This window comes from Hippocampus zosterae, chromosome 11 (genome assembly GCF_025434085.1).
Source record: "Hippocampus zosterae strain Florida chromosome 11, ASM2543408v3, whole genome shotgun sequence".
Classification (NCBI taxonomy): domain Eukaryota; kingdom Metazoa; phylum Chordata; class Actinopteri; order Syngnathiformes; family Syngnathidae; genus Hippocampus; species Hippocampus zosterae.
Window position 1 is genome coordinate 10517734 of NC_067461.1, and position 27286 is coordinate 10545019.

Consider the following 27286-nt stretch of genomic DNA (forward strand, 5'->3'; position numbering starts at 1 on the left):
AACTACCGATGTGTAAATACAAATGTGTGTGTGGGCTAAATGGCAAACTTAAAATGCCATTCTGTAAAATATGTACACTTTTCCTCTGGGTGACACAGTGAAGATGTGGTTTGTGTTTGTGAAAAAGACCCAGAAGAGTGACAGTTGGATGATGCTGAAAATGTTGTATATCTGGTGGGTTTACCTAGGAGTCATTTGTTAAATATTGTTACAATAGACGTATTAGCGAGGAAGCTGCTTCTACAAAACAATAATATTTAATTTATATTATTACATCCAGTGTTAAATTCAAAGGCAAATCTAAAGCATTAAGGCCTCCACAGGACACAGTGTTGATGGACTTAATTCATGTATAACTTTCTTACATTTCCCTTCGAGTTTTATAGATGTGACGTATTAACCTTTCTGCCAATCAGTGGATTGTATCCCACAATGCATTGGCCCACGAACAATAAGCGCGAATTCACACTGTTACTTTGTCAAGAGTGGGTGATTTTAAGCTGAATGTGAAAGTAAGTACTCGATACACGTTTGAGTAGATACGACCATTTATATTGTGTTGCTGATAGTTAACACGCTTTGTCGGGATAGTGCGGAAGAGTTAGCCCGTGCTAAAACTCGTGAAAGTTAGCCAAAGCTAAAATAAAGGGCGATTAATATGCCAATTACATTTTGAACTATAAATATCTGTAATGTTCAGACTCTTGGTTGTCGTTGGTGCCCCGTTAGTAAGTGTGAATCAAGACAAAACGACCTGTTAACGTGTAAACTCCTGAATTCCAATTTTTACAGCCCGTTTTTTTCCGAGTCGAAAATAACCTATATAGTGCACTTAAAAAACAAGCAGACAAACAAAAAAGTCAGCATGCTTATCAATTGTTTTTGGTCAAGGGGAATCTTGGAGCAAAAGACGCCAGTAATGACGACTAGCAACAGCGGCACAGTTCTTAAAGGTAATGCATCTTCAGCACTACGTTGACCGTCCTAAACCAATGCACAGTGCTGCATCTCATGGCTTAAAATGTATTTTCCAGATGTCGTTGCCTATGTGGATGTGTGGTCATCTGACAAGAGAGCCAACTATTCGGAACCTTTCATCCAACAGCTACAGAAAATGGGTGCTCTGGTAATATGTCAGATTCGCATAAGTAGAAATGACAATTTCCTATAAGTATAGTGTGAATGCTGAGAGAGAGAGACGGAGAGAGAGAAAGACACACACACAAACAGAAGGGTAAGAAATATGCCGCTATCAAATGCAGCTGAAGTGGTTTAAACTTAGAATTCAACCAACATTCTCTGACAAAAATCCATCTTGAAAGTCACAGTGTTTAAATGTCACCGTTACAGGGGACCTTAGATGAGAAAGCATCTAATGATTTTAAAATCTGGGCCATTTTATTTTTTGTGTGTGTGGATTTTAATGCAACAAAAGACGGACTGCCTCGCAGGGCCTCATTTCAGTCAATCATAAAGGATTATCGTTTGGTGTTGTCAGAGCTGTAAAAGACGACAGCTTGAACCAATACTTTCATTCAGTGAGCATTTGTGTTGACATTTATCAACATTAAATTAAGGAACAGTGTTTTGAAATAAAATATACAAAACATGCCTTACTTCTATTATTTTTTTGCCATCAAAAACAAATTGAGCAGGAGCAAAATGTATTTTTCACAGTGCTCTGACAAATTACAATGTCAATATGTTACTTAAAATGGCTGGCGGCAGTTGACCATGGAACATAAGTGTACAATTTTATCAGGGGGAAACATATCTAAAAAAAATAGGTCAATGGGTGTAAATGTTTATTCTCTCAGCATTCAGGCGCTAATGTTGTATGATGCACAAACAGTGAGTCTGCACACAAATAATTGACAATATGTTTTTCATTACAGGTATCAAAAACGTTCAATAAACAAGTTACGCATGTGGTCTTTAACAATGGTCATGCTGCCACATGGAAGAAAGCCAAAAAGAGTAATGTGAAGCTGGTCTCTGTTTTGTGGATAGGAAGGTATGTATGCATGACTCTCTTGGTACTGAACTAGTGTAGTTTCTTTAGCGTATGGATGTATTGTTTGGAGACATAATGCTGTCGAAATGATGCCCAGATGTCTTGATGATGCTGTGCTGGTAGATGAAGAGCTGTATCCTGCCTTCAATGATGAAAGCAATTTGGTATTCAGGAACAAGCAAGTAAGTAGATTCTTTCTGTCCTTGTGAAGTCATTTCATGTGCTATTGTTTGTAGAATTGCCAAACTGATGGATGGCTGGAGAAATTTTCTCTCCATCTGTGAAAGCAAAATCTGTTTGTTTGTTTTTTATTCTCTTCTGTCAATGTTTTCCTGTTGTTTTCACTGCCACTTGACTCAGTCTCCGATATATGAAATTGATTCTTGGGTTGATACATTTTACTTTAAACGCTGTTACATTATTATTCTGAAATGCCAATTTTCAAAAGAAAAATAAGCCCTGTCAAATGGGAGTTTAAGCCCGATGTGTTCATATTGCATTTAATTGCAAGATGTTTATTGTTTTTTTTCTATTTCTTCTTCTTTCTACATACATTCTTGCTGCTGGAGGCTGTAAATTTCCCCAGTGTGGGACGAATAAAGGATATCTTATCTTATGTAGATTTAATAACACAAACTCTGATTGAAACATAGTTGCTTTGCCTAACACAATTAATTCATGTAAATATTGTGATGTGTGCAAAATGTTTTCTTTACTTTTAGTTGCTTTTCCAGGGATTGTCCCAGAAACACGCATGATGGTGTGTGGGACAGATTGGCTTGTGCTGAATCCACCGTTTAACACATTTTGTAAATACTGTATAGCATTCGACTTTCAAAGCTGTCAGAGTTTGGGTTGTTTTTCTTAACTCCCACACGGGCATGCTTTATTTTCTTCTATTTTTTATGTTCGGGGTGTATAACCATGTGCGTCAATTTAACAAATGTTTGCAGTAAAATGTTGTGATAAGAGTCAATTTCATTTTCCTGGTGATATCATGTCTGTTTGAATGGTGCAGCATCGTTGCATGCAACCTAGAGACTGTCCAGAGAGGACGCCAGAAAATGACAGACGCATGAAGAAGAAGTTAGATAAACTGATGAAAGACATCACTCCCAAGCAAACAATGGGTAAAAAAAGTGCTGTTTTTTCCCATTTTTCTTTTTTTTTTTACATTTTTGCGAATTAAATAATATTGCTTTCTTTCTTACTACTGTTTCTCCTCCACAGTCACAGATGATTCACCTTTTGTTATTGATGAAGACAGTGGAATTGTGTATAGCCCAGCGTGTAAAAGGGCTGATTATATGGCAGAGCGCTTGAAACACATGAAAGAGAAACGCGAAAATATCTCGCCCACAGGTAATTCTTCTCACATATGTGAATGGATTATTTCACAACACTTTTTTAAAATACCTAATAGTTTTTTTTTTAAATCACAACATTAATTTAGCTTTTTTTCAGTCTCACAAATGTCTTCATCACCAGGAGTGAAGCCCTCACTGGAGAAATCACCTACTATCTTCAGGTTTTTTTGTAAGCCAACCAAGAAAAAAACTGATCTTGAAATACAACAATCTAGTCTAATCTAATGTGGACTACTGCATCCTTATTTGCATCCTTGCATCCTTATTTTCTCTGACGGCTTCTAAGAAATAATTCACAGTGGCAGAATATATCATCCTGTCGCCCAATGTTTATTTGCTTTTTCACAATGTCTCATTGGGTGGGTGGCAAACAATCTGCTTGTGTGCAAAGTGCTGAAAGAAGTCTGCAATCATATTTCAGTCAAGTACACTTTAAGGCTAAGCTTGCAACATTTTAAGGTCAGATTTTTCTTTTGCTCTTTTACAGATGAAAATTCTGATGAGGACTCTAGTGCATCTGTTGCTGAGCTCGGTCATGCCCCTGACAAGGAAAAAGATTGTAAAGAGAGTGATGTGACTGAACAAAACAGCCCTGACAAACCCTTCAGCAAAGACTTGGCAGAACCTTCGCTCTCGCCCTGTCGTGACATTTCAAAACGCCCGTCCTTTAGTCCTTTAACATGTCCTGACTTTACAATAAATGAAGTGGAAGGGAAGATGCCAGAAAAGCAAAGGATGACGTCAGGAACAAAATCATTAATAGAGAAACCTAAATCTGCGGGTGAAACACAAAGCCTGGGGGAGGAGGTAAAATCTGTTGATGACGAGAACGCAAGCAAAAGAAAGCGGACGTCACAGATGCATTCCCTCGGTTCTCTTAATAAAATGTTGGAGCAGACAATTGACAAGTCTGATAAGAGAAGGCAAAGTAATCACTGGGCGGAGGTGAAGAACTGTCAGATTCCTCATGCTGCAAGCTCATGTGGTGAGATGTTTGGTGGCATGCTATTTAATGACGAGTCAGAACGACAGAGCAAGCGAACGCAAGGCAGACGTTCTCTTTCTACGCTGGCGTTCTCCTATAGCTCTTCCAAAAAATCTCGCACGGTTGCTTCGAGTTCCCCCGATGGAGACGATGATGTGTTTGACGACTTCTTCTCTTCAGCCAGTCACCACAAGAACCCCAAGAGACCCGTTTTCCCTGACCTGACCGATTTTGACATCCCCGCTGAGTTGGACTATGTCCCAAAGAAAGGAAAACAAAGGAGATGTAAAAGTGCCCTTACGGAAACTAAAAGCTCAAAGAAAAGGAAATTAGACGATAGTGAACACATTTGCATGCCGCAGCCTGTTTTAAATGCCTCTCCACAAAATGATTTCAAAGAAAATCTGCCTGCTTTTGATCATCCAAATGGTACCAGAACACTGGCTGCGAAAGTCAGAAAGCAAAGCACCTTACCGTTTGTAGTCACCAGTGAAACTGCATCAAGGCTTCAAAAAGCACCCGTCTTTGTTGAGCCAGCAAAGCTAACAGAAAAAATGACAACCTTGGAACTGGAGAGTCACTCTGGTGTTTGTCAATTATCTCACACTTTTCAAAGTGAGTAGCAAAGGTGCCAAAGTTTACAAATTACACTGCACATGAATAAACAACAAACCTAATTAACTAATATTCTCATAATACATGTTGGCGCTTTATAATCGCTGGGTCACTTAGGTGATTGTCAATGTCAGTTTCATATTGCACATTAATTAATGCGCTTTCATTTTGGATCAGACTGTTTGCAAAATTTAATATTGAATCTGAATGTTACTGAATATTCTTCTGAAGTCTGGTGCCTCTTTTATGCATTTGTGCTGTTGCAGTTTAAAGTCAGACAATGGCAGCAATATCTGCTTGAATGTTTTCAGTTTTTTTGCTTTGTTACCAATATAGGCAGAGGAAGTGAACGTTCGGCTCCAGATACTTCAACAGAAATCCCAAAAGACAACCAGGGGAAGCCCAAAAAGCGCCCCTGCTCTTTTTTTCAGAAAGTCGGCAGAGCAAAGGTAATAACAGATTTTTTTTTTTTAAATCGGCAGTATCTGGCGTTCACAATTCGTTACATTTCCCATAAAATAGTGCAGAGCTGAATTTTGTGCTCCCACTTTTGCCTGGTTCACATAAAAATGACATGTTAAAATGGAATGATTGCCAATTTTTCATGGGGTTTTTGAGGGTGATATGTTAAATCTGCTGTATTTATCTTGTACACTCAAAATACGATCTAATGTCATCCATTGTATTCCGTGATACAGACAGTTTAGGATGTGCACCAGCCATGTTTAGGTCGAGTATTTCCTCGGTACGGCTGCACCTCGCCATGGGGCTTCTGTCTGTCTGGTCTTTGGGTCATCCTGTGTTTTGATTTTGTGATGATAGAATATAACTTCCTCGTTTGTGAAATGCACCTGGCCTTTGTTTTCTTTATGCCGTAAACCTCGTCATGCCACAGCCGAAAAGAGCTAAACATCACAGCCTTTAACCCAAGGGAGAAATGCGAAATGTTCAAAATAACAGGGAAGATTGTCTGTCTGCTCTGTAAAGATCGTGAGGTAACAACACAGGGGTCCCTCAGAGGTCAAGGTTAAATGGTCCAGCCTTTTCTCCATCTCGAAATGGAGTGTTGTAAACGCAGCCAGGACTGTTGGTGGTCACAAACTTGATAATGTGATTTTTTTCCCCTCCATATTTTTCAGGTGATTTCATCTTGTAATGGTAAGAGCAGTGCAGAAAATGAATGGGTGGCTGTCATGCTGCCATTGACGACTTGTGCAACAAAAGCCATTTGATGGCTTGTTCACAGCCCAGCTTCCTTGTCCCTCTGATTTAGTTCAATAGCGTCACTTTCAATACGTCAATATGACCATGTCATTCACTGAAGGAATTCCTTGGCTTCTGCTGAGGGTCACTTGAGTCACTGTCTTCCTATTCATGAGTTAATCCACCCTTTTCTTGGTGCAATTGTTTGTTTGAAAGGGCAGAGAAGGAATCATTATTGACCCCGTTTGTGAATCGGAAGCAAACATCACAGTAGTGGCTAACAGTGCAGTAGCAATTGTGGTGTGTTGGTGATTAATTCTCCCTCGCTTCTTATCAGTATTAATGGGATGTTGGAACAGGGGCGAGGTCAAGAGATGAGGGTCGATACAACACTTTGATTGGCAGGTTGCTCTTGGTCCTTCCAGCTGGAGGGACAGATATCAGAGAACTGTTTGTAACTGCTTCTGACTATTGTATGATGTGAAGACACCAAATTGTCATGCCTTCGGGTGACAAATTCACACTTCTGCTTCGGTGCCTATATTTAGTGTTTGATGCCTTTTTGTCCACTGTGTTCAAATGTATGTGACAAAGTTACTAGATTTGCTCACTCTGGTCTTCTTTGATGATGATGCTTGTGTCAGTGTAAACTAGTGGACTCCCAAAGGAAATATTTAAAGCGCTGTTGTTGCTGGATTTTCTTGTCAACTTTACTACTTTGATTGTTTTTTTTCACCCCACACATTTATTCACACTTTCATCTGGTTTATGCTGTCATACAGTCACACATAGCGCTTTTTGAGAACGAGGTGTAAAATGTTTCGCTCATACATTTTCAGTGGTTCGATGCCCGCTGTGAAAATAGATGCATGACTAATTATGTTTATCCTGTCTTGCAGTCGACGAGAACACTGGTCATGACAAGCATGCCCACTGAGTAAGTAGCACTTGAGAATATATTCAAACGTGCTAAAAACAAACAGAAATAGGCATTTAAAGCATTGTGTAGAAATGAGTCTATCCTCCTCACCTACCATTGCTCCTCTTTCCCAGGAAACAGAACACAGTCATTCAGGTTGTGAAGGCACTGGGTGGCTTTTCTATTGCTGATCGAGTTTGTGAGAGTACAACTCATGTGGTTTCTGGGGAACACCGGCGGACTCTGAATGTTTTGCTGGGCATTGCTCGCGGCTGCTGGATCCTCTCATTTGAATGGGTATATTGTTTGTTCAGGGCGCCAATCACAAATCCATCTTCAGGATTTAAATAAAAATGCATTTTCAATGTTCCTCAATAGATTGTGTGGTGCTTGGAGCAAAGGCAGTGGGTTCCTGAGGAACCATATGAACTTTTGGAGCAGTTTCCAGCAGCACAGGTGCGTACCCATGCCGTTTTTTAAAAGTGTTTCAGTCCTCGCTGCTGACTATTAAATTTACTCATCAATAGAGACATTCATTCATCTTCCGAGCCGCTTGATCCTCACTATGAATGAATGAATCAATAGAGACATGTTGAAGCATAACCATATTATTACTGAAATGACTATCTTGGGGAAAAAAATCCACTTTTGCTGATTTCTTTTGTGTATGCTCAATAAAAACAAAAAAATCACACTGATGGAAACAGAGTTTGCCTAAATGTATATTGACAAAGCAGAAACCTTCAGGGAAAGATTCTTTGGACAAATGAGATAAAAAATGTAAGCTCTATGTTTACTCATTCAAAAATAACGCATGCAATGAAAAGAACACAGCCTACGGTGGAACATGGAGGAGGCTTAAATTATGATCACAAAATTCACGTGATGCCTGATTTTTATCGGTTAAAGCTGCAGTGCATAGCTCCTGTCGTACCACAGGCTGAAATTCTGCATTTAAACAGCAGCATCGTCGCTTTGATACAACACGGGCTATGCCCATCCCCTGCTTCTCTACATTGCAATTTTTGTTTTGAAGGGCGTTGGGGGGGGGTTGGATTCTTTAACATTATTTTCAACCACTAGTTTCATCTTTAAAACACTGCATGCATGATGACTGATATGGAAAATTTTCCAACCCCAGTCTTACATTTCCACAAGTTTCTGTATAGGAGCTCATACATGTGACCTGCATTTTAGAATAGATTGTTTTTTATTCATCCTCCACATAAATAAACACAATACGAACTCTAAACACCAAATTGCAGAGCATAAAAATAAAATAAAATATAAAAGACATTGACAGAATCCAGAAATTCATCGACTTGTAATACAATATTTACCCTATGCACATACTTATGGTGTTGTAAGTGAATTAATGGATATGCCCAGGTATGCTGGGTCAAAAACGTACAACTGGTTAAACCGACAAGTATGAAATATTAAAACAATGAAAAATCGCTATGCTCGTGCTTGTGCTGGCTCCCTCACTTCACATTTTCTCAGTTATAGCTTCAGGCTTTTGTGATCTTAACTTCTATTTAACTTTGCTCTTTAAGTGAAAGATTTATATTCTTTACTTTCTGACAAATACAGTTGTAAATTATTTTTCCATTGTGCAGTGCCTGCTGTTATGAATCATGTTCACAATACAAAGCATTTGTGATGATCCCCTCGCTGTCGCTCAATCCAATAATTGCTCATAAATGCTAGGCGGAGGAAGTCAGTTGGCCGCCTGTTAGTTTTTATTGCCAGCCATCCATTTTCAGTCAGCTTGTTTTTCCTGAAGTATCCTGTGAGAAATATGGATGTTGCCTCTTCCTGAACTCATGAGTCACTGTCCTCTGCTGCCACAGCGAGCAACGACAGCCTCTTGACGTAGACAAATGTCAGCACATTTCTGTCGCGGTACACTTTATAATTGTGTTGATGCAGAACCACATGCATGCCTTCTTTTTAGCCATTTCTTTGCAGTGTGATGTGGTTTCAAGAAATTCTTTTTCAAAACGTTTTTTTTCCTTTCTATCTACACTTTATGCAACTCATAGCTTCTGCTTGATAAAAGTATGTAACCCCACCACCACTGAAATGTACTTCACATTTAAGTATTGCATATGTCCATGAGCTACACCCACGCCAAACCTCTTGACTTGTTTGAAATACCAAAGGTGATAATTGACCTCATTATTGACATCATAATATACAAACTAATTTTTACGGGTACATTATCATAAAAACTCAGTGTTGGAAGAGAGATTCAAATGAACCATTACATAAATAAAGATGTATTTTTCCCAAAAGCACTGTTAATGTGCAATATAAATGCTAGTTCTCTAACGATTCACATACGGGTGACTTGATGATAAAAAAGAACGGGTCAAAGAAATCTTCAAATAATTCCGCACATTAATAAAACAAACATTTTCGAAACCGAGATTCTCAGTGTCATTTACAATTGGCTTATTGACATCTACAACAGAAACAAATGTCAAGCAATTAATTCTAAATATGTTATGCCAATTGTTTTCCACCCAATGTTCATGTTGTACCAGAGCCTCTATTTCTGGGAAGTGTCATTGGCAACCATGGTTGAAACACCGAGTATAGCAACTGTATAGCAACATATATATTACTCATTAACTGTACACTTTTACCACAAATGAGACTTACAGTGTAATTTCTAATTGCCAAAGTTGTTAATACATTTCATTGCCTTTTATGTCAGGCCCACCGCACACCGAGCGATGCCACCGAACGTGACAAACTGGGCAATCAACAATTGCAGACTGCAACTCACGCACAATCATAAGCCCCTTTTATTTTTTTTTGCCCAAAATTTTGAGGCACCGGATGTGCTGTACTATATTAATTTTTATTGAACAATAAATAACTTTGTGCAATCATAAGGGAAGAAATTTATTGCCCGCTTCACAGCTATATTATGTTAATACTGTACAATGAAAGTAAATGGGGGGGGGGGAAATAAAGGCGACAGTGTAGATATTTGAGGGGCTGTTGGAAATGATTTCCTCATTTCTTGATTGCACTCGTGCATTTCAGCAACACCCTCCACGTTTTGCTTTTTACCCGAGTTACAATTCAGTTTAGCTAAATATTATTGTGTATTGGTACGGCTTGGTGGCAGTCGGCTGCCTCATGCTTTGTACCCTGACACGTATGTTTTTGGAATGAAAGCTGATGTAATACGACATGGCATTCATGATCGTCCATTATTTCTGCAACGTTGCACCGCTGTTGATCTGCAGTCTAATTTTGAAAAGCATCAAAGCTAGTTGCAGATGGTCTAGATATGGAACGGTGCAAACTGCAACAAATAAATCGGATTGGCTGCATCTCGGTGTACGGCGTGCCTTAACTCATTCACTCCCAAAGACTTTTTTAAACGTCTTTTCAGACTTGGTCTAGAATTGGCTGGTACTGAATGAGTTTGACCATTTTTGATTCAAATCATTAAGAGTTAATACAACCAATTAGTACTTCCCCTGTTAGCCCTTTCAGGAATGTCATGAGGTGCTTTGGGCTCCATCTTGTTTAGTGCCCATTCAAATGATAAAACTTAGAAGTCTGCTGGCCTAATCATCAGAGACGTGGCCTTCAGTGAATATCCGGAGCCCTTCCAGTAGTACCATTTAATGCCATTGAAGCGATTGGAGTTTTGGCCTCGCTGGTAATACATGCCATTTAAATTGGACGGTCCACAAGCATCAAACCACCAACCTTAAACACAAATAAACAGCAAATGTTGCGTTCATTCAATGCTGATTTTGATTCATCATTCAAAGGCATAAAGAGAGGAAAGGCTTTTTTATCATGGTAGGTGCAAATGTATTTTAGGCATTGACAAAGTGTACACTTTCAACTTTATTTTCAAAGGTTTCACAGTATCCCTAATACTATTGGGTAATTTGTGTGTTTTTTTTTGTTGTTTTTTGTTTTTTGCATTGGCCTTTCATTTCAGTTGCCCAATTATATTTGAACAAGGTGGCTTGATCTTAAATTTAGAAAAAGGCAACAAATTCTTTGTGACATAGTTTTCCAACAGCACTAAATCCATCCCAGGAGATACTTAAAAGATGTCAATTCTCATGCCAATTGATCACAATGATGATAAATGGATGCCACTGTAACTGCATCTCGAAATCAAATTCCGTTATTGAAATCTTTGAAATGACTGAGTGAGGCTCATGAGAATTCTTTGCAGGCCTAGAATCTATAGTCTGTTTGCATTCTCCCATTCCGCTTTTAAAACTTGTCATTTACTTAAGGATTATGTTTGTTTATATAAAGATTTGGTCTTTCATGATGGACAGCTTCATATTGCCAAGCTTCACATCGCCAGACTCTGTTCGCTCTTGTGTCTCTCTGTCAGTGGAGTTGTGAATGATATCCATTGAGAGTGTCCCCTTTGAGACAGAACTCTCATGGGAAAAAGGACAGGGTTAGGGTTTTCTTGCTTTTATGCTCACTTGACGGCGCTCTCATGTAGAGGCAGGCAAAAGTTCTGGCAGCAGAGTCACTTGCAAAGCAATGGAGGGAGGATCTAATCTACAAAAGGAGAAAGAGAAAGCTCTGTTCCCAGGCTCTTTCATGTCAGCGCTTGTAGTGGCTGAATTCCCTCAAGAGTTGATCAGTGATTAACTCTGTCTAATTGCGCTCTTTGGCCTGGCCAGAAAGAACAGGAGTCCTCATAATGTCCTTCCAAGATTTTAGGAAAGTGGCAAGATACATTTAGGAGAGTGGGGAGTTTGAAATTCTGGCATCCACCATGTTGTGCTGTAATTATTGCAATTTATTGAATGCATACAATTGTAAATTGCACATTCTATGAGACAAAGTTTCTTACCCCCTGTTGTCAGTTGTGAGCATTTGCAAACACATTTGTCATTGTCTGCGTCCTTTGTACTAAAATCACTTCCTGGCTGACCGATGCTGCTTATTTTGCCTGCTGTTCCACTGTAGCCTTTAAGGTGTATCCTGTAGAATGGAAAAGGAAAAATTAAGGAAGTAGAAGGAGGAAGTCAATACCGCTTGTTCCTCAAACTACAACGGACATACCTTCTTATAGCAAACACTCGTTCTGACTGGCATGCATGTTTATGGAATTGACAGAGGGGGATTCTTTAGTTATGGGTTTTTCAAACATACATGTATGGTTACCTGCTTAGAAGTCCACCAAGCATTTGTTGCATTTCTCAGCCCCGTAGTTAATTGGATGTTCTGAACGCCACTTACCTGTAGTTTTGCCCTTCACCATCAAGTGAGAACTGGTCATACTGGGAGAATGCAGAGTTCCCTTCCCAGTCACTCAATTGGATCCTTAGGCTGTAGGCGTGTTGACTTGTTAGCCTGAATACAAATTCATTTCCTAACCAAAATTCGCCTGATGGATCTCCAAAACCCTGCACAAAGGCGCACAAGCATCAACAGAGGAATTACGGTACTTTGAGAAGTTGGAATGAAACCCGTAGCCTAGGCAATATTTTTTTTTCTCTAGGCGAGTATTTCCTCCTCACCGATCTTTACCTTTTTATACTCTTGCCACGTACGGTGAAAGTCAACACTCCCATCAAGGCGTTTTTGTAGTATTGTCCAGCCACCTCCCTCTGTCTCCATGTCACAGAAAGCCTGCAAACAAAAAGAAAAATCATTTGATCAGTACTTCCTATTAATTCAATTTCCATTCCCTGCAAAAGTCGATTTACAACAGAACTGCGACAACATAGTATTTCGTAAGACACTTTCAAAGAATTTCGTTGCATGTTAAAAAGGTTCAAGTCCAGTATTAAACGCTGAAAAGTACCAGGTATCTAAGGAGATCACAGTTTTAGCTCAAGCATGCACATCATCATGGGGGTTGTCCGGACGTTTTAGTTTCTCTGCTGTTTGAACAGCTAATCCAATGCTGCCATGTGTGCTACTTATGTAAGGGTCTGCAAGTCAGGAGAACTTGTTGCTGAGATCGAGAGAATGTGTTCTTTTGCAAAACTCTGACTTGTCACATAAAACAACAACAACAAAAATATGATCCAATTTTTATACACTTTGTGTGTGATCATTATTGATCGTGAAGCGTAAATGTGCAGGTCTCATGTCAGCAAAGCAATACATTGGTTTTATATTTAAATCAACATCCCTTATGATTTAATAATAAATGTTGCCACCAGTTTGAACTGTACACGTCAGTCAGACTAATTTTTTTTGGGGGGGGGAACATTCACACAAATATATAAAAAGTTGTTGACATTTGGATCATTAAAACAAAGTAACACAACCATTAGAGGAAGCACAGTTTGGCTTAATTCAGAAGTGTGTTTTTGATGCTAGTTAAAAACTGGATACACTAAAACAGTGGTTTCATCTGCTTGTCTTCTTCTACTTGATTATTATTTTTTAACATTACATATGTGGTTTTCAACAAAATGTAACGGAATGTACCTCACCTTAATCTCCACTGTAGTATTGGGTAACGTCAGAGTATAGACACCACTCTTCGTGTTTCCTGACTTGAAGATGGCAGCACAGTCCATGAATGTGGATGGAGTGTCCTGCATCATGGCAGTTTTTGTCTCTGCAATGTCGGGAAAAAAAGTGCAGTTTGTTTGATAGCACAAACCTGTTAAATTTCTATCATTTATAATTTCAGAATTGTATACTGTAATGTAGAGTGGATCACAAAACGTGAGTGTACCCCTCACATTTTTGGAAATATTGTATTAAACCTTTCCATGGGAGAGCACTGAAAAAATGTCACTTCATCACAACATGACAAATTGTCATTGTAGAGCTTGTTTAACTGCTTTTTTTATTTTTTAGTAAGTCAAGGACAATGTTCACAATCTGTATCAAAGGGATGAAGAGATGCTGGCACCACATTTAGCAGAAAACTAATTTTCATCTGTAGTACAACTAAGTATATATTTTTTCCTCAACACAGCCATTATTGTCTGTCAACACAACTGAATAAACCCTTCAGTGAAAGTGTGTAAACTGGCCCCAATGAGCCATTTTCTCTCCCTGGAGTCACGTGACTCATTTGTGTTACGTTATAGGTCTCTGTTGTGAATGGGAAGCGGATTTGTTCAATTTGGTGTTTTTGCTCTCTCTCGTCATACTGGTCACTGGAGGTTCATTATGGTACATATTGTCAAAACCCGTGGAAGGTCAATTTTGCTCCCTGTAAAGATGGCCGAAGAAGGAAGAAGATTGCCAAGACCCTAAAACCGAGCTTCAACACAGTAGCTAAGACCATCCAGCGATTTAACGAGAGAGGTTGGACACAGGACGGGCCTCGCCATGATCAACCATTTAACGCAAACAAACTAAAGACACAGATTACTTGAACCATGTTCACAGGTGTGGCAAAAAAACAAAAAAACAGTCGGAGTGCAAAGACAAGAGTGCCTTGACTACAGTCAACTAATGTGAGTGTTATGATCATGGGCTCTATGAGTGCTTCTCACTCTGTGGAGCTACAATTGAAGCTAGGAATTCCAACATGCACAGTGATATACTGAAACAATCTCTTCCCTTCTTTCGCTGGGCAGCAAAAGCAATGTTAGCATAATAACAACCCCAAACTCACCTCAAGATGATCGATCATTGCCTTGCTGAGGGGACCAAAACCGAAAAAGCTGACAATAAAGCCGATGGGCTAGCTAAGTCTATCCCTAGTCCTGGACCCTATTCAGTATGTATGGAGCATCCTCAAGCGGAAGATGGACAGGCACAAGGTCACTAACATCCAGTAGCTCGGTGATGTTGTCATGGAGATGTGGAAAATAATTCCAGTGGCTGTGAAAATATTGACACTTTAGGCCCAATTTGGACATTTTCATTTGGCGGTGTACTCACTTTTGCTGCCAGCAGTTTAGACATAAATGGCTGTGTTTCGAGTTATTTTGAATCCTGAGTCTTCGTTGCTGTCCCATGAAAAAGATATATTACACGAATGTGAGGGGTTTAATTAACTCTGTCGAAGTGTGGGTCATGGTTATGTGTGGTATTTTGTTTGCGAAAGTGAGTGGCAATGTGTTTTCTGCTGCAATGATTGTGGTTGGGCTAGTTTGGGTTAAGTAAATTTTGCTTCGTGGTTGAGATGCATATTCTTGACGTTGCCGGTAGTCGCATTTCATTGAGTCAAACTTGTTCAAATCTTGTGGTCTTTTCCTGGTGGCCAACCTTGGGCTTTGCCAGTGGAGAAGGTGTGAATTAGGTGGTTCACAGTGTCCAGAAGCTCCTGTTGCTGATGCTGCAGTACGCTGTTGTTTGATGACAACCTGAGCAGCTGTTGCTCCAGCTCGCCAATGATGGCCGTCTGCCTCTGTATTAGGATCTGAAGCTGATCCTTTTCAATTCGAAGCATCTTCTGCTCCACCTGCCTCTGCTCTTCCAGCTCCTTTACTTTCTTCTCCAACAAGCTGAAGCGGTAGATTCATATAATTTAACTTACTAGTTTAGGGTTTTTTTCGTCAAGTATTTTATCGTGTACTCACCTGTTTTTGTCATTCAGCTTACTTATTTCATTAGTTTGAACAATCACTTGTTTTTCCAGTTTATTTGTCGACAAGGAATTCTCAAGCAATTGCCGTTCGAGTCGAGTTGTGTGATTAATAACCTGGAGATACGAGAGAATATTAAACAGTCCTTCAAACAACCTGCATTTTTTAAAACAATACAGTCCATTTTGTGTGTGTGTGTTTATTCAAACAGATAGTCAGCTTTCACAACACAGACACTCTCACAGAAGCATAGTTGCTAATGGTGATGTGCAGATCAAAGTAACTCACTATTCCCGAGTGTTAAGAGCCATGCGAGCCACTCGGGAAAGGGTGTTTTATGAACGACGCTATATTGAAATTTCTTTGCAAAAATAGGAAATGGGCTCTCTAAAGAATATGATGCAAAAGAATTCAGTTTAGTGTTTGAAGCTGCTATGGAGAATACTTTTAAGGTGATTGCCATTCAATCAGATTTTTCAATACAAAGCTCTTTCTTCCCCTGTAGTGACAAAAACACCTCAGGTTTGATGTTCATTGTGTTCTAACTAGTCGATACTGTGTCTGCTTCTGTGCCCTGTTTGGTAGGATTATTTCAATTCGAGCTTACTTTGCACCTCTACAAACAGGCATTTGCGAAGTGGAAAAAAAAGTGTCAGGAAAGCAACTAAATTCCAATGGCGCAGATGTACTTTAACTAAATTCTGTACTTTCCAGGTTCTGAGAAAAAGCAGCTTGTTTACGTGGAATCTACTTGTACTTTTACGTTGGTTCTGTTGATGTGTTGGAACAGACGGATGTCTGATTGTGAAAAACTGATAGACTCTTTCTGTGGGAATACAAGTGTGCTAATAACAGGAAATGCTGTTCTGTTGGCTCACATAAGGTCATTGATGTTAAGCGACAATAATAGACTGACACATCCATTCTTGTTTTTCTACTACAATTGATCAATATCTATATCTGCGTCTATACAATTGTGTGCAGTATTTCACAGCGAATGTTTTATTGGAAGTGAAGCAAAATGAAATGTCAACATGGATTGAACTGAAACATGCAAGGTACTTACAGTATATGAACAGATCTCGTATTGCTTTTCTTAGTTGTGAAAGCATTACAATCCAACATTGGTGTGTTTTTGTTTTAATTTATAACCAGTCAGAGAAGGCTCTCACCTGTGTCTCCACATTGGTCAGTTTCCTTGTTTGCTCTGCAGTCTGACTGAGCAAATTTGTTCCAATTTCAATCATTGTCGCTGTGTGATTTTGCACTGCACTCTGTTGGATTTGGACCATATCCTGCTTCATGCTCTCTTGGATGTAATTCTGTAGCTGTGGCACAAATCAAAGATGTTTGTTGAACGGGTTTTATGGGTTACAAATTGATGTACGCATTTGGACGAACAAATTAATTAACTGCAATCCAAACAAACAAGAGTGAACGCACAGTGTAACATAACCTCTAAGGACAAAATAACTCATCTTGCTCAATGGCACACAGGCTGTGCTCAAGAAGGGAAGGAGCATCAGCCAAGCAACAAGTTTCCATATTGTCCCTTTTTTCTTAACCTTCCCATCAGAATTCAGTCCTTAAAACTACATCTGTCACCATATCTACTGTATATCTAAAACAGGATAATTAATAATGCATAACATAATGCAGCGGTCACCAACGTTGTGCCCCCAGGCACTCTGTACCCCCTAAGGACCACATCGGTCGCAAGCCTGTTCTAAAAATAGCTCACCCGTTTTGAGACATTTTTATTTTGGAGGGAATGCTGTGCAAGTGATTGTGAGAAAATGTAAGGCAGAGAGTTGTAAAAATAGGGTTATTTATTGACATTTAAAGGAGTCACAATTAATTTACAACAAATCGATCGTTCAATTAATCAAAAGTTATTTTCATAATCAAATCCAAGGAATTTCAGCCTCCGGCGTAAATGCTGCATTCACACATTTTTGTAGTCCTCCATGAAAGAAGGCTAATTGTCTTTGTGTTTCATCAAAATAAGACATATGCAAACATCATTTGCACCTTACTTTGGAAAAAGATTTTTTTGCCCGTTTTCTGACCTGTTACAGACCATACCAATAATTGAATTGTGATCAATTTATTTTCTATGCTGGAAATGTGAAATAATGTTCAGTTTTTTTAATAAAGGGGCAGATAGTTAAAAAAAGGATTTTAATTCGATTCATCAGCTAATTCACAAAATATTCAATGGACTACTGGATCATTAAAATAATGCAGCCCTATTTTTCTTTATCCCTAATTATGACAAATCGATAACATGATCAGTGTCCGCACATCAATTAACAAAACTATCATTATTCAAGGTAATTTGAGCCAATTCGTTATTTTAGAAGTATGTATAATGTACGTTGCGATATAAGGGGTCACAAATCAGTATTTTTTCATGACATGATCTGTCTCTTCCTTTTTACGTCCGTATGAAACACTTTATTACAATCGTCTTTAGCCTCAAGATGGGAAAAGGTCAGTGTTTTAATTTTAACTCGATATGTTCTTATGTACCTTACGGTATTCCGGATTTAGACCAGGACCAATCATTAAGTTATTTCCTGCATGGTGTTCCTGAGTGCCAATCAGGTCACCCGACTCGTAAACAGGATGGAAGTGTTGAGTGAGGAGTTACATCCTTCATGACACCATGTCGTGTTAAAGCTGGAAGCTCACCTCAGCTGAATATACATTTTGCTGATCAGCATGCAGTTTGAAAAACATTTTCACATCTTTAAGCAGTGCATATTTAGTTTGTCTTCATCTCCCAGCGGTCGGTCGTTTCTTGGGACACATCCACAGTTGATGAGCGGACTTTTGAATTATTGTCAGGATATCTTGTTTACAGCTAATGATCTAATCAGTTGTTTATTCCGCTAGGCTCCGAGTCATCCAGTTAAAAAATGACTGTTCCTCAGTCACACACACATGCGCGCGCACACACACACACACACACACACACACGCACACAAAATGTGACGTCACATTTCCCCAACTGCTCAATATGCAAAGGCAACTTTAAAGAGTTTAAATAGAAATACTCTTACTCATTATTTCCTGCTATTATTTATTACATTTGAAATTAGACTAAAACTCCCGCATTTGAAATAAACACCCCCACTTTCTATCTTTTTTCATTGATTCGTTTGACAGAGACGTTGTCAAGTAAGTGAATTCTTTGAACACTCCACATATCTTGAGTGAAAAGTCAAATTCGCACTATCAATTTTACTGGAGAAAAGGTGTCTTTAGCAAGCTCTTCTGTATAAATGGCAGCCAAAGCAAAGTGGTTATTATTCAAATTTGAGTCCCTCAACCAGCCCAGGTATCCTGAATAACTGACACCGGCATTTCACCACTGGTGTCTGGGTTCCACCTGACTTTATGGTTCAATTCACTTTGGTCCTATACATGTCTGTATTTGATTGCATTTTCATGTTCTAAGATGGTGGAATATCCTATCTGAACAGTCCCACTTTTTAGAATCCCGGTTTTTTTTTTTGGGTGCCAGTCTGCGTGTTACCCTTATGTATGCTTGTAATGGGGGAGCTATACACGCTGCCGTCTGGTGATTGATTGAATCAAAAGGGAAGAAAGCAAAGCGGTTTTTAATAATACAGAGACGAATGCACTTCCTTATTAAAAGAAAGTTGGCGCATGGCCCTGTTCAGTTTGTTTAGTTTTCTTTAATTAATTGGTCAATTAATTGGATGTCATGCTCGTAACCATCACACCAACAGTACATATTTGAAAGTAAAAACTGATTTAGCTTAGTTATACAGCTAAGCCGTTGCCGAAACCCTTACACAATGTTTATTTTTCCCTTTGATGATCTGCTGAGGTTTAGTTCCTTAACGAGCATCAAAAGAATTTCCTGCTGAACTGATGTTTGGAAAAGATCGTCACTTGCATTATGTTTGGAGAATGTATTTGTGCACTCAAACTGTGAAGGGCTCTTATCTGGTTCTCTTCATTAAAAATCTGAAGAAGGAGCGCAAAAAAGGAGGTCTTCTCTTTTATGCCTCAAAGAATGGCTCGGCAAACTGCAAGGGTCATGCACACTTCTCCGCCGGACACCTGTTACAAGTTTTTTGTCTCTTTGGAAGCCATCTGGGCCTTTTGCGAAAAGTAAACTTCTGTTATTATTATTGTTAAGCATTGCTTCTATACAGAGATAATTATTGTGTGCTCTAAGGTTGTTATCATGTATGTACTTCCATTACCTTTTCGAGTTTCTAATCTGGAGATCATTGTAAATGACCAAAATTATCGCACCGTGCGTATTTTGCGAATGTAAGACTGTACAGTTATGCAACTGACCAAGTCAAAAGTTAGAACACACAGCTCAAGCTGTTCAATTATGTAGACCAGTGGTCTTAACCTTGTTTGAGGTACTGAACCCAACAAGTTCACATGCACATTCACCAAACCCTTGATTAGTGAAAAATAAAAAATGTGATTTTTTCATACAAATTCAAGACATTAAAACACATTTATTAAAAACATAAAAAAGTAAAGAAAATTTCAAGACATATGTAGTTTTTTTAATTTAATTGTATGGCAGAGGCTCCGTCGAACCCCTGAGACCGATTCACTAAACCCCCTAGGGTTCGATCAAACTCAGGTTAAGAACCACTGGTCTAGACTCAAGGCTTGTGCTCTCAATGAACCATAAAAGTTGTTTCACAAATGAATCGGGTTTCAACTTGATCAAAACTGCCGTCTTAGTCCAAGTAGTGATCTTAAGTACTGTTACAGCCAGAATATTCTCCTGCAATTTTCCACAGCTATTAAAAATGTGAAAAATAATAAAATGACAATAGCTTATACACCTTCCTGTCCGGGTTCGACCTGGATGTGTACACTTCCTAAAAGGTTTAGCTAGAAATCAGCTTAACTTTTTAATCATGTGATTTATAAATTCTGTAGTCAAACTTGAAATTGTTTGGCTCACATAATGCTCATTTCGTCCTATGAAGTACCAAAGTCTCTTTAACTGTTATAGTGCGACACTCAATGTGTGTTGACCAAGATCTGTTTCTCATGCCATTATGGGACATATTGGGCAAACACAACTTTACCTTAAGTAGCCATTGTGTGTTGTTCTCCATCACCATCTCAAGCTGTTCCAGCCTGTGAGATGACTCGTCATTGTCTGCGGGCCCGTCCTTTTGAACTGGATAATTGTAGCGGCTGCTCGGACTTTGGCAGTTCTCCTGCTCAGGCAGTAGAAAGGTATAGCTGCAAGGGCCGTTTTGGATCTGATATTGTCTCTTGCCCACAGTGCTGTCTGAACTCGTCCGATATCCCCTCCCCACGCTGAAGACACTGAAAACGAACAAGACGGCGTGCAACATTTTCCTCTTTAGAGTTTGTTGTGAGGCTCAAAAGGTTTCTCTTTAAAATGTTGCTTTTCCCAATGGCATTCAACTTTAAATCCCCTTGAGATTCTGCAGAGTCCTTCTATGACCATTCAGTTGGAAGAAAAAAAAATCAGAGGCTCATTCCCGCAGTTTACCGGTGCCAGACTGCATGTGAGCATTTTTCATCAAGGCTCCAGCCACTTGTTTGAGCTGCCCTCGACACCTCCCCGATTCGCTAACTGTGACTTTAACCACTCCCCCTGCCATGTGGCCACCCAGTGAAGCGCAGCATCTATTCTAATCCACACCAACAACACCTTCAGGCAGATGCACAAACTACACATTCTCTACTATATCCTACACAATGCCCACGTGTTTTTCCCTCCACTGGTTAAACGGCTACGCAGGATGCAGCTGTACGCCTCCGGCACTGTGTTATAGTCACAGTGGCAGCCAACAGCCCATTGAAAAATATTTGCCAGTCCTTCAGAAAACATTCAGGTTTTTGCGGGGCCCAATTGATTTGTTTTGTTTTTCAATGATGGATTGAAAAGCCCCGCAGTTTAAATCATATCAACATCTCTTTTCTTGACATTCACCTTCTACTTTTTAAGAACAGATACCAATAAAGTGTTTCAAATTCTGCATGTATTAAAAGTTAAATTATATAATTTTATACATTCTGTTTACAAAAAAAGAGATTGCAGTATTTAAAGAGTTCAAATATATAATCATTGAACAAATAAACTATGGGTGCTGAATAAAGATGGATTGTCTCCCTTTTTACAATTTTGATGGGCAGTTGATATCTAGTTCTGCCTTGAGGTACAAGTGATGTAGTTTTTTGGAGATACAAGCCATCGATCGGCTAATTTATTTGCTTGAAGTCGCAACCAAAAAACAGGAGATATGAGCGGTGTTAGATGGCACTGACCTCAACATAAGTCACAACAAACAGCAGTGTAATTTTGCTTAATGCCATTACGAGTTGAACTTTACCGTAAAACTAATATATATATATATATATATATGTAAAACAAAGTGAATTATTGTGTTTAAAACAATCTCATAACTTTGCTTTAAAGTCCTTTAGCTTAATGCAAACACGTAATGGGAAATGCAGAAGACGAGCCAACCATTGGTGTTGCTGTGTTAATAACTCTTTCAGCGACGGATATCTGAATACAAACAATGGAATAGCATATGTAGACAGATAATACTGTATAACAGTGCTCAATGGAATATTCTTTATCTTCTGTGAAAATGTATGAATACTACTACTGTGGCTTATTGAGGGGCTGAGACCTGGTCTATTTTATTGTGGGCGGCCTGAAAGTGCAGACGTGCAGGGTTTGGTTCGAGCTCTGGCCTTCCTGTGTGGAGTTTGCATGTTCTCCGCGTGCCTCGGTGGGTTTTCTCCGGGTAGTCCGATTTACTACATTACAAAATCATGCGTGGCAGGCTAATGGAACACTCTAAATTGTCCCTTGGTGTAAATGTGGGTGCAAATGGTTATTTGTCCATATGTGCCTGCGATTGGCTGGCAACCAGTTCACGGTGTAACTCGCCTCGTAGCTGAAGACAGCTGGGATAGGCTCCAGCACGCCCCTAGTGAGAATAGGTGCATTAGAAAATGGATGAATGGGTGTTATACTGCTTCCAGGTGGCTAAGGTGTACACAACAGAAGGCGCAGAGCAAAAATGTGGCAACGGCTGTTCTATTTCTTTATATTCAATTGAGTTTTTTTAGAACTTTTTTAACGCCATATTATTTACATTGCTTTCTTTTCTCATTAAAAACATATTCTGTGCTGCTCTTTCACTCTGGTTGACTTGTTTTGATTTTCCAACTAATTTTCATGCAATAATTAAATCCTTCATGATATAATAATACGAATAAAAGGCTACTGGTCTCGTGAGGATACTGTGTAAGTGGATTCCTGCTGAAAAGTGGTGTACATATTGCTCGAGTTTACAGTCAATCACAGGTCATACTGAGGATATTAAGGGAATTATTTTTGTGTCGGGGCCAAATTTTCTGACAAAAACGATTTAATAAAAAAATACAGCTGTCTAAAGATCGGATACCAGATATTTACTGAATGTGCTGATGTGAAAGAAAATATTTTCAGAAATCCATGTCACCAGCATGTTTTTCTTATATTGTATTTTTGAAAATGAATGTTTACGTTTTGCCAGGTGAATCCTCAGAAAAACAAAATCTTCATTTTACCTCAGTTGCACTGTTAATGGCACCATTTCTTGTGTGAAGTTGTCTGCCTGTGGGAGCTTATGTCTCCGTGGGGGACATAGTGCAGAAAAAACACATGATGTGTTGTTCTAAACGGCAAGAATATGCCCAAATCGCATTCAGTATAGTACTTTTGTTTCAGGAGATTCACCCTTTAAGCCCTCTTATTTGAAAAGTCACCCATTTTTGTTAATCTCTCACATTTCAGTTTCACTTTTTTTCCGCCCCCCAAAAACAAAGTACAACTCGACCACATTTCTTTCTTGGAGCGGTAAGCTTCACAAATAGTGTGAAACAGAATTGCAGGAAGTCCGCTGATGTAATATTCTACAGTGAAGGGAAATGCAAAATATTGAAGGCACATTACAGCAGAGGAAGAGCATGTCGTCATTCTCCCAAAACGGTGACGTTGCAGGTGTTCATGCTGTTGTGGTTGCGACCTTCGGCTTGTCCCATCAGCGGCTACCTCTGTGACTCTAAATCACTCCAACAAATACTAACTCGTATTCAAATCTTGTTTCCGATGTTTTTTTGCTTGTCTTGATTTTCCCTACTGTCTTATGTAAATGCACTGAACATCAAACAGGGGCCTCCTTGCTTCTCCGGCTGTACTATTGTCAAAAATATATATATATACCGGTACTATATATATTTTTTAAACCAGCCTGAGCTGGCCGCTGTTACAGATGTATTGTTTGATTCAAGCTCTCAGTTTACTTTAATGGTAAGCTAAAAATGTGCTGTATATGCAGCCCATTCTACAAAAGTGTTCCAGTGGTCATCTTGTACCTAGAAGCTTTTAGGTTCAATTCACGGTCAATGAGCCAATTATTTTCCATGGCAACGTTGCCTGCACAAATGAAGGGAAGATTGCAAAAGCCGTTGGAGTACTAGGCTATTTATCTGACAATCCATTGTCGCACGCATAAACAAATTTGCTAAATTACATTGCATTCACAAAAACGGCCTTTTTTAAATGAGCAGATGAGACGAACTGACAGGACATCAACCACAGCTAGCTTGAAAACAGGCATTTTCCCCATAATAAGAGATGTTATGCAATTCATGAAAGTTTTCATAAATACAGTACAGTAGTCTTTTTTGTTTTTAACTCACAGGTGTGACCTTTAGTCACAAGCAGCGGACCATTGCTGCTTTCAATACTTCAACACAAACGCGATTTCCAAGTGCCAACATTCTGCGCAAAACATGTTATTCTCGCTCTAACGGTAACACTAGTGATGTGTTTGTGTGTTTTGTTACAACAAAGTTTTATTATGTTCCACGTCTTCCTATTATGAGCCCGAATGCCTTTTCAAGCACGTTTAGTCACACAATAGGACCCGTGTTAAGTGTTGAGTCGCTCCCTTGCAAGTACACAATATGGGTTCATGTTAACCTGACCCTGTCCCTGAACTCCTCGGGTCTATCCCTGATTACTTGGTGTAAAATGAAACTGGTGTGAACATTTACAAAGGGATAAAATCCTTAATGCTTGTTTCCTGGCATTCAACTCGCAATCGGGCAGAATGTCCCATTCAGTTTAGTAAGTGACCCCTGCTGGATACCAAACAAGCCTGTGGTGAGAGCTCAGAGCTTCATTCACTAGTCCCTGGAACACTCTTCTCAAATAAATTCTCAATTTATTGTCTGGTATCCACTCTCAACTCAAACTACAAACTATTGGCACATAGGTTTTTATTTGTTTTTGCTTTATTTGTATGTTTATTGATTAACTGTAGCTACTCCAAAAGATGCAGATTTTTGAAAAATAAACCTGTTGGCATAACAGTGTAAAAAATGTTGGGTGGACTCCAAATTTCCAGGCAACAAACATTTTAAGTTGGTCAATTTAACTAAATGTTTTAAGTTTTGCTGCTGAGAAAAAAAAACTTTTCCTGCATTTCAGAACAAAGAAATGAGAGTTGATAGAACAGTTGTCCTTTATTAAAAAAAATTATGGAACCCGTACTTCAAGCTACAAGTAAAAACAACTGACTTGCTTTGTTCCACCAAGTAATATTCTGGCCATAAGTAAGTAATTTATTTTTTCCACCGGTAGTGTGAATATGTGGTTCAGTCCATCCAGACTTTTTATTTTATGATTCATTATTAAACAGGTCATTTCATATTTGGAACTTGGATTATCTGTGCCCAGATCTGCCGTCTTCAGAAGCATCTATCTTTCGGAGACCACTACCAGCAGGACCTGTTCCAGGATCAGCCACCCATGTTTGTGTCCCAGCATTCCCAGCCGCCTGCTCCCAGTTTGGTAGAGCTGATCCAGCTGTGCGGGGGGACGGTGTGCAATTCTGTACGTCAGGCCGGAATCTGTATAGGGAGATACAGTGGGAGGAGGCCGGTGGGAAGTAGGATCCTGTCTGAGCTGTGGGTGCTTGGTAAGATGCATTCTTTGTGGCTTTTCAATCAAATTAGACCTGATGATCCCACTTGGGAATTTGTGGTGTAATTGTTTTTTTTCTATGCTTCCATTTCAGACAGCATCACTAATTTGAAGAACCTTTCATATGATAATTATGACTTGGTATAAAAACTGCTGCACGCACATCTTTCTGCCTCTCATCTTTCTTTGGAAACGTGCTGAAGCTGAATGTCTCGTATTTCCTCAAATAGTTATCTCTCTGGGAGAGACAAAGTGCATCATCATTTCAGGACAGATCATCACCTCCCTGAGGTAGACAACAAAATTTCCCCCCATTAGGGTAATTCTGGGAAGTGTGTTTTTGTCTTACTTTTTTAAAAATACTAGACACTGACATTAGTTAACTGTTGAGCCCATTTAAATCCCTTTCTTTGATTGAGTGACCTTGATAACTTCATTGTTGCCAAAAAAACATTCTAAGAAGTTTTCCTAACAAAAACAGTTACTGTTGCATATAAATGCTTTCTGTGTGAAATCAAAGTGTGGTGCCCAAACAGATGTTGTAAATACGTTTCATGCACAGTTTTAATCACATTATTAGATTATGCAGAGATGGTTTCTTCAATAATGATTAGGGGGTTGCATTAGGGCTCTTGCGTGGTGGCGCTATCTTGTGGACATTGTGCCTTTCTCGATAACGTATTTGGTTTTGTTTTAAATTTTTGTTTCAATTGACATGCATTTCGATAGACAGTAAATATAAAAAAAATCCTGCAGCCTCGTCACAATTTACATTAATATGGTAAAATCTCTGAAATATAAAATTCCTTTTTGTCTGTCGTTACACATCAACAACTAGACTGTCTCATTACATTTTAACTTTGTGTTGTGTAAGTTGCACCACATAAGTACCGTGTTTCTGAAACATGGTCCTGCTTCTTTTTAATGTTACTATTTTTTTACAATGACCTTTTCTCACATCAAATCTATTTTTTTTTAAACAATTTGAGCCACAGGCCAAAACTGTTGTACAGGACGGTAGGATGCGATGTGTGTGTGGGGGGTGTTTTTGTTTTTGTTTATCCGTTTGTTTTTGTTCAATTTCATAATTTTGAATGAGACAGATTCTGTGATCCAAACCCATGTTGGGTCAAGAGACCTACTGATTCCTCTGTCATTGTAAATAAATATTCCTATTAGATAGTGCTGTTTTCTTATTTACTGTCACAGGGAAAATGAAAGTAGTTAATCAAAATGTCTGTTTTGTTGTGATAAAAAAAGAGAACCGTTTGAAAGTTGTGCAATCTCTGAATGATGAATGAATAATTATGCCACACTGTGAAATATAGCAGCCTGTCAGATTGTAAAATGAGTTTGGCATAAAGTGAATTATGAGCAAAGTGATATCATCAACATGTAGGTGAAGATAGTCATTCATAATAAATTCATGAAGGGAACCTCGACTTTCACTTTGACATGATCATACCCTCTATGCTCTATATGTAAATAATATAACACTTAAGAGGTGTATTTTTGTTTTCACTTTGTGCTCATTCCACTTAATTGATAGCCGTGGGCAACACTCACCTGTAAGATAGGTGCATCATTCGGTTTTATCGCACAGATAAGTTATTATTTTTTATTAAACAATG

At 39.0% G+C, this 27286-nt stretch overlaps 2 protein-coding genes across 3 annotated transcripts; one reads left to right on the forward strand and one right to left on the reverse strand.

Moving 5' to 3' along the window:
* The first annotated feature begins 395 nt into the window (after positions 1–395).
* On the forward strand, positions 396–26837 carry mcph1 (microcephalin 1). Of its 2 annotated transcripts, XM_052080528.1 has the most exons (15): positions 396–512; positions 892–953; positions 1035–1126; positions 1896–2014; positions 2112–2196; positions 3033–3144; positions 3245–3376; positions 3479–3550; positions 3869–4981; positions 5318–5430; positions 7084–7121; positions 7238–7400; positions 7482–7559; positions 25410–25650; positions 25750–26837. In XM_052080528.1, the coding sequence occupies exons 2-15, from the start codon at positions 920–922 to the stop codon at positions 25800–25802; spliced, it is 2445 nt and encodes an 814-aa protein (XP_051936488.1). In that variant the 5' UTR covers positions 396–512; positions 892–919; the 3' UTR covers positions 25803–26837. The 2 variants fall into 2 exon arrangements, 1 of the variants encoding a protein (XP_051936488.1); XR_007964841.1 differs by lacking the exon at positions 7238–7400.
* angpt2a (angiopoietin 2a) lies at positions 8295–21253 on the reverse strand. Its single transcript, XM_052080542.1, has 10 exons — positions 20719–21253; positions 16792–16947; positions 15614–15735; positions 15300–15538; positions 13562–13689; positions 12645–12746; positions 12354–12520; positions 11965–12095; positions 10548–10838; positions 8295–10476 (listed from the first exon to the last, which is right to left on the reverse strand). The coding sequence occupies exons 1-9, from the start codon at positions 20992–20994 to the stop codon at positions 10678–10680; spliced, it is 1482 nt and encodes a 493-aa protein (XP_051936502.1). The 5' UTR covers positions 20995–21253; the 3' UTR covers positions 8295–10476; positions 10548–10677.
* Positions 26838–27286: the final 449 nt, after the last annotated feature.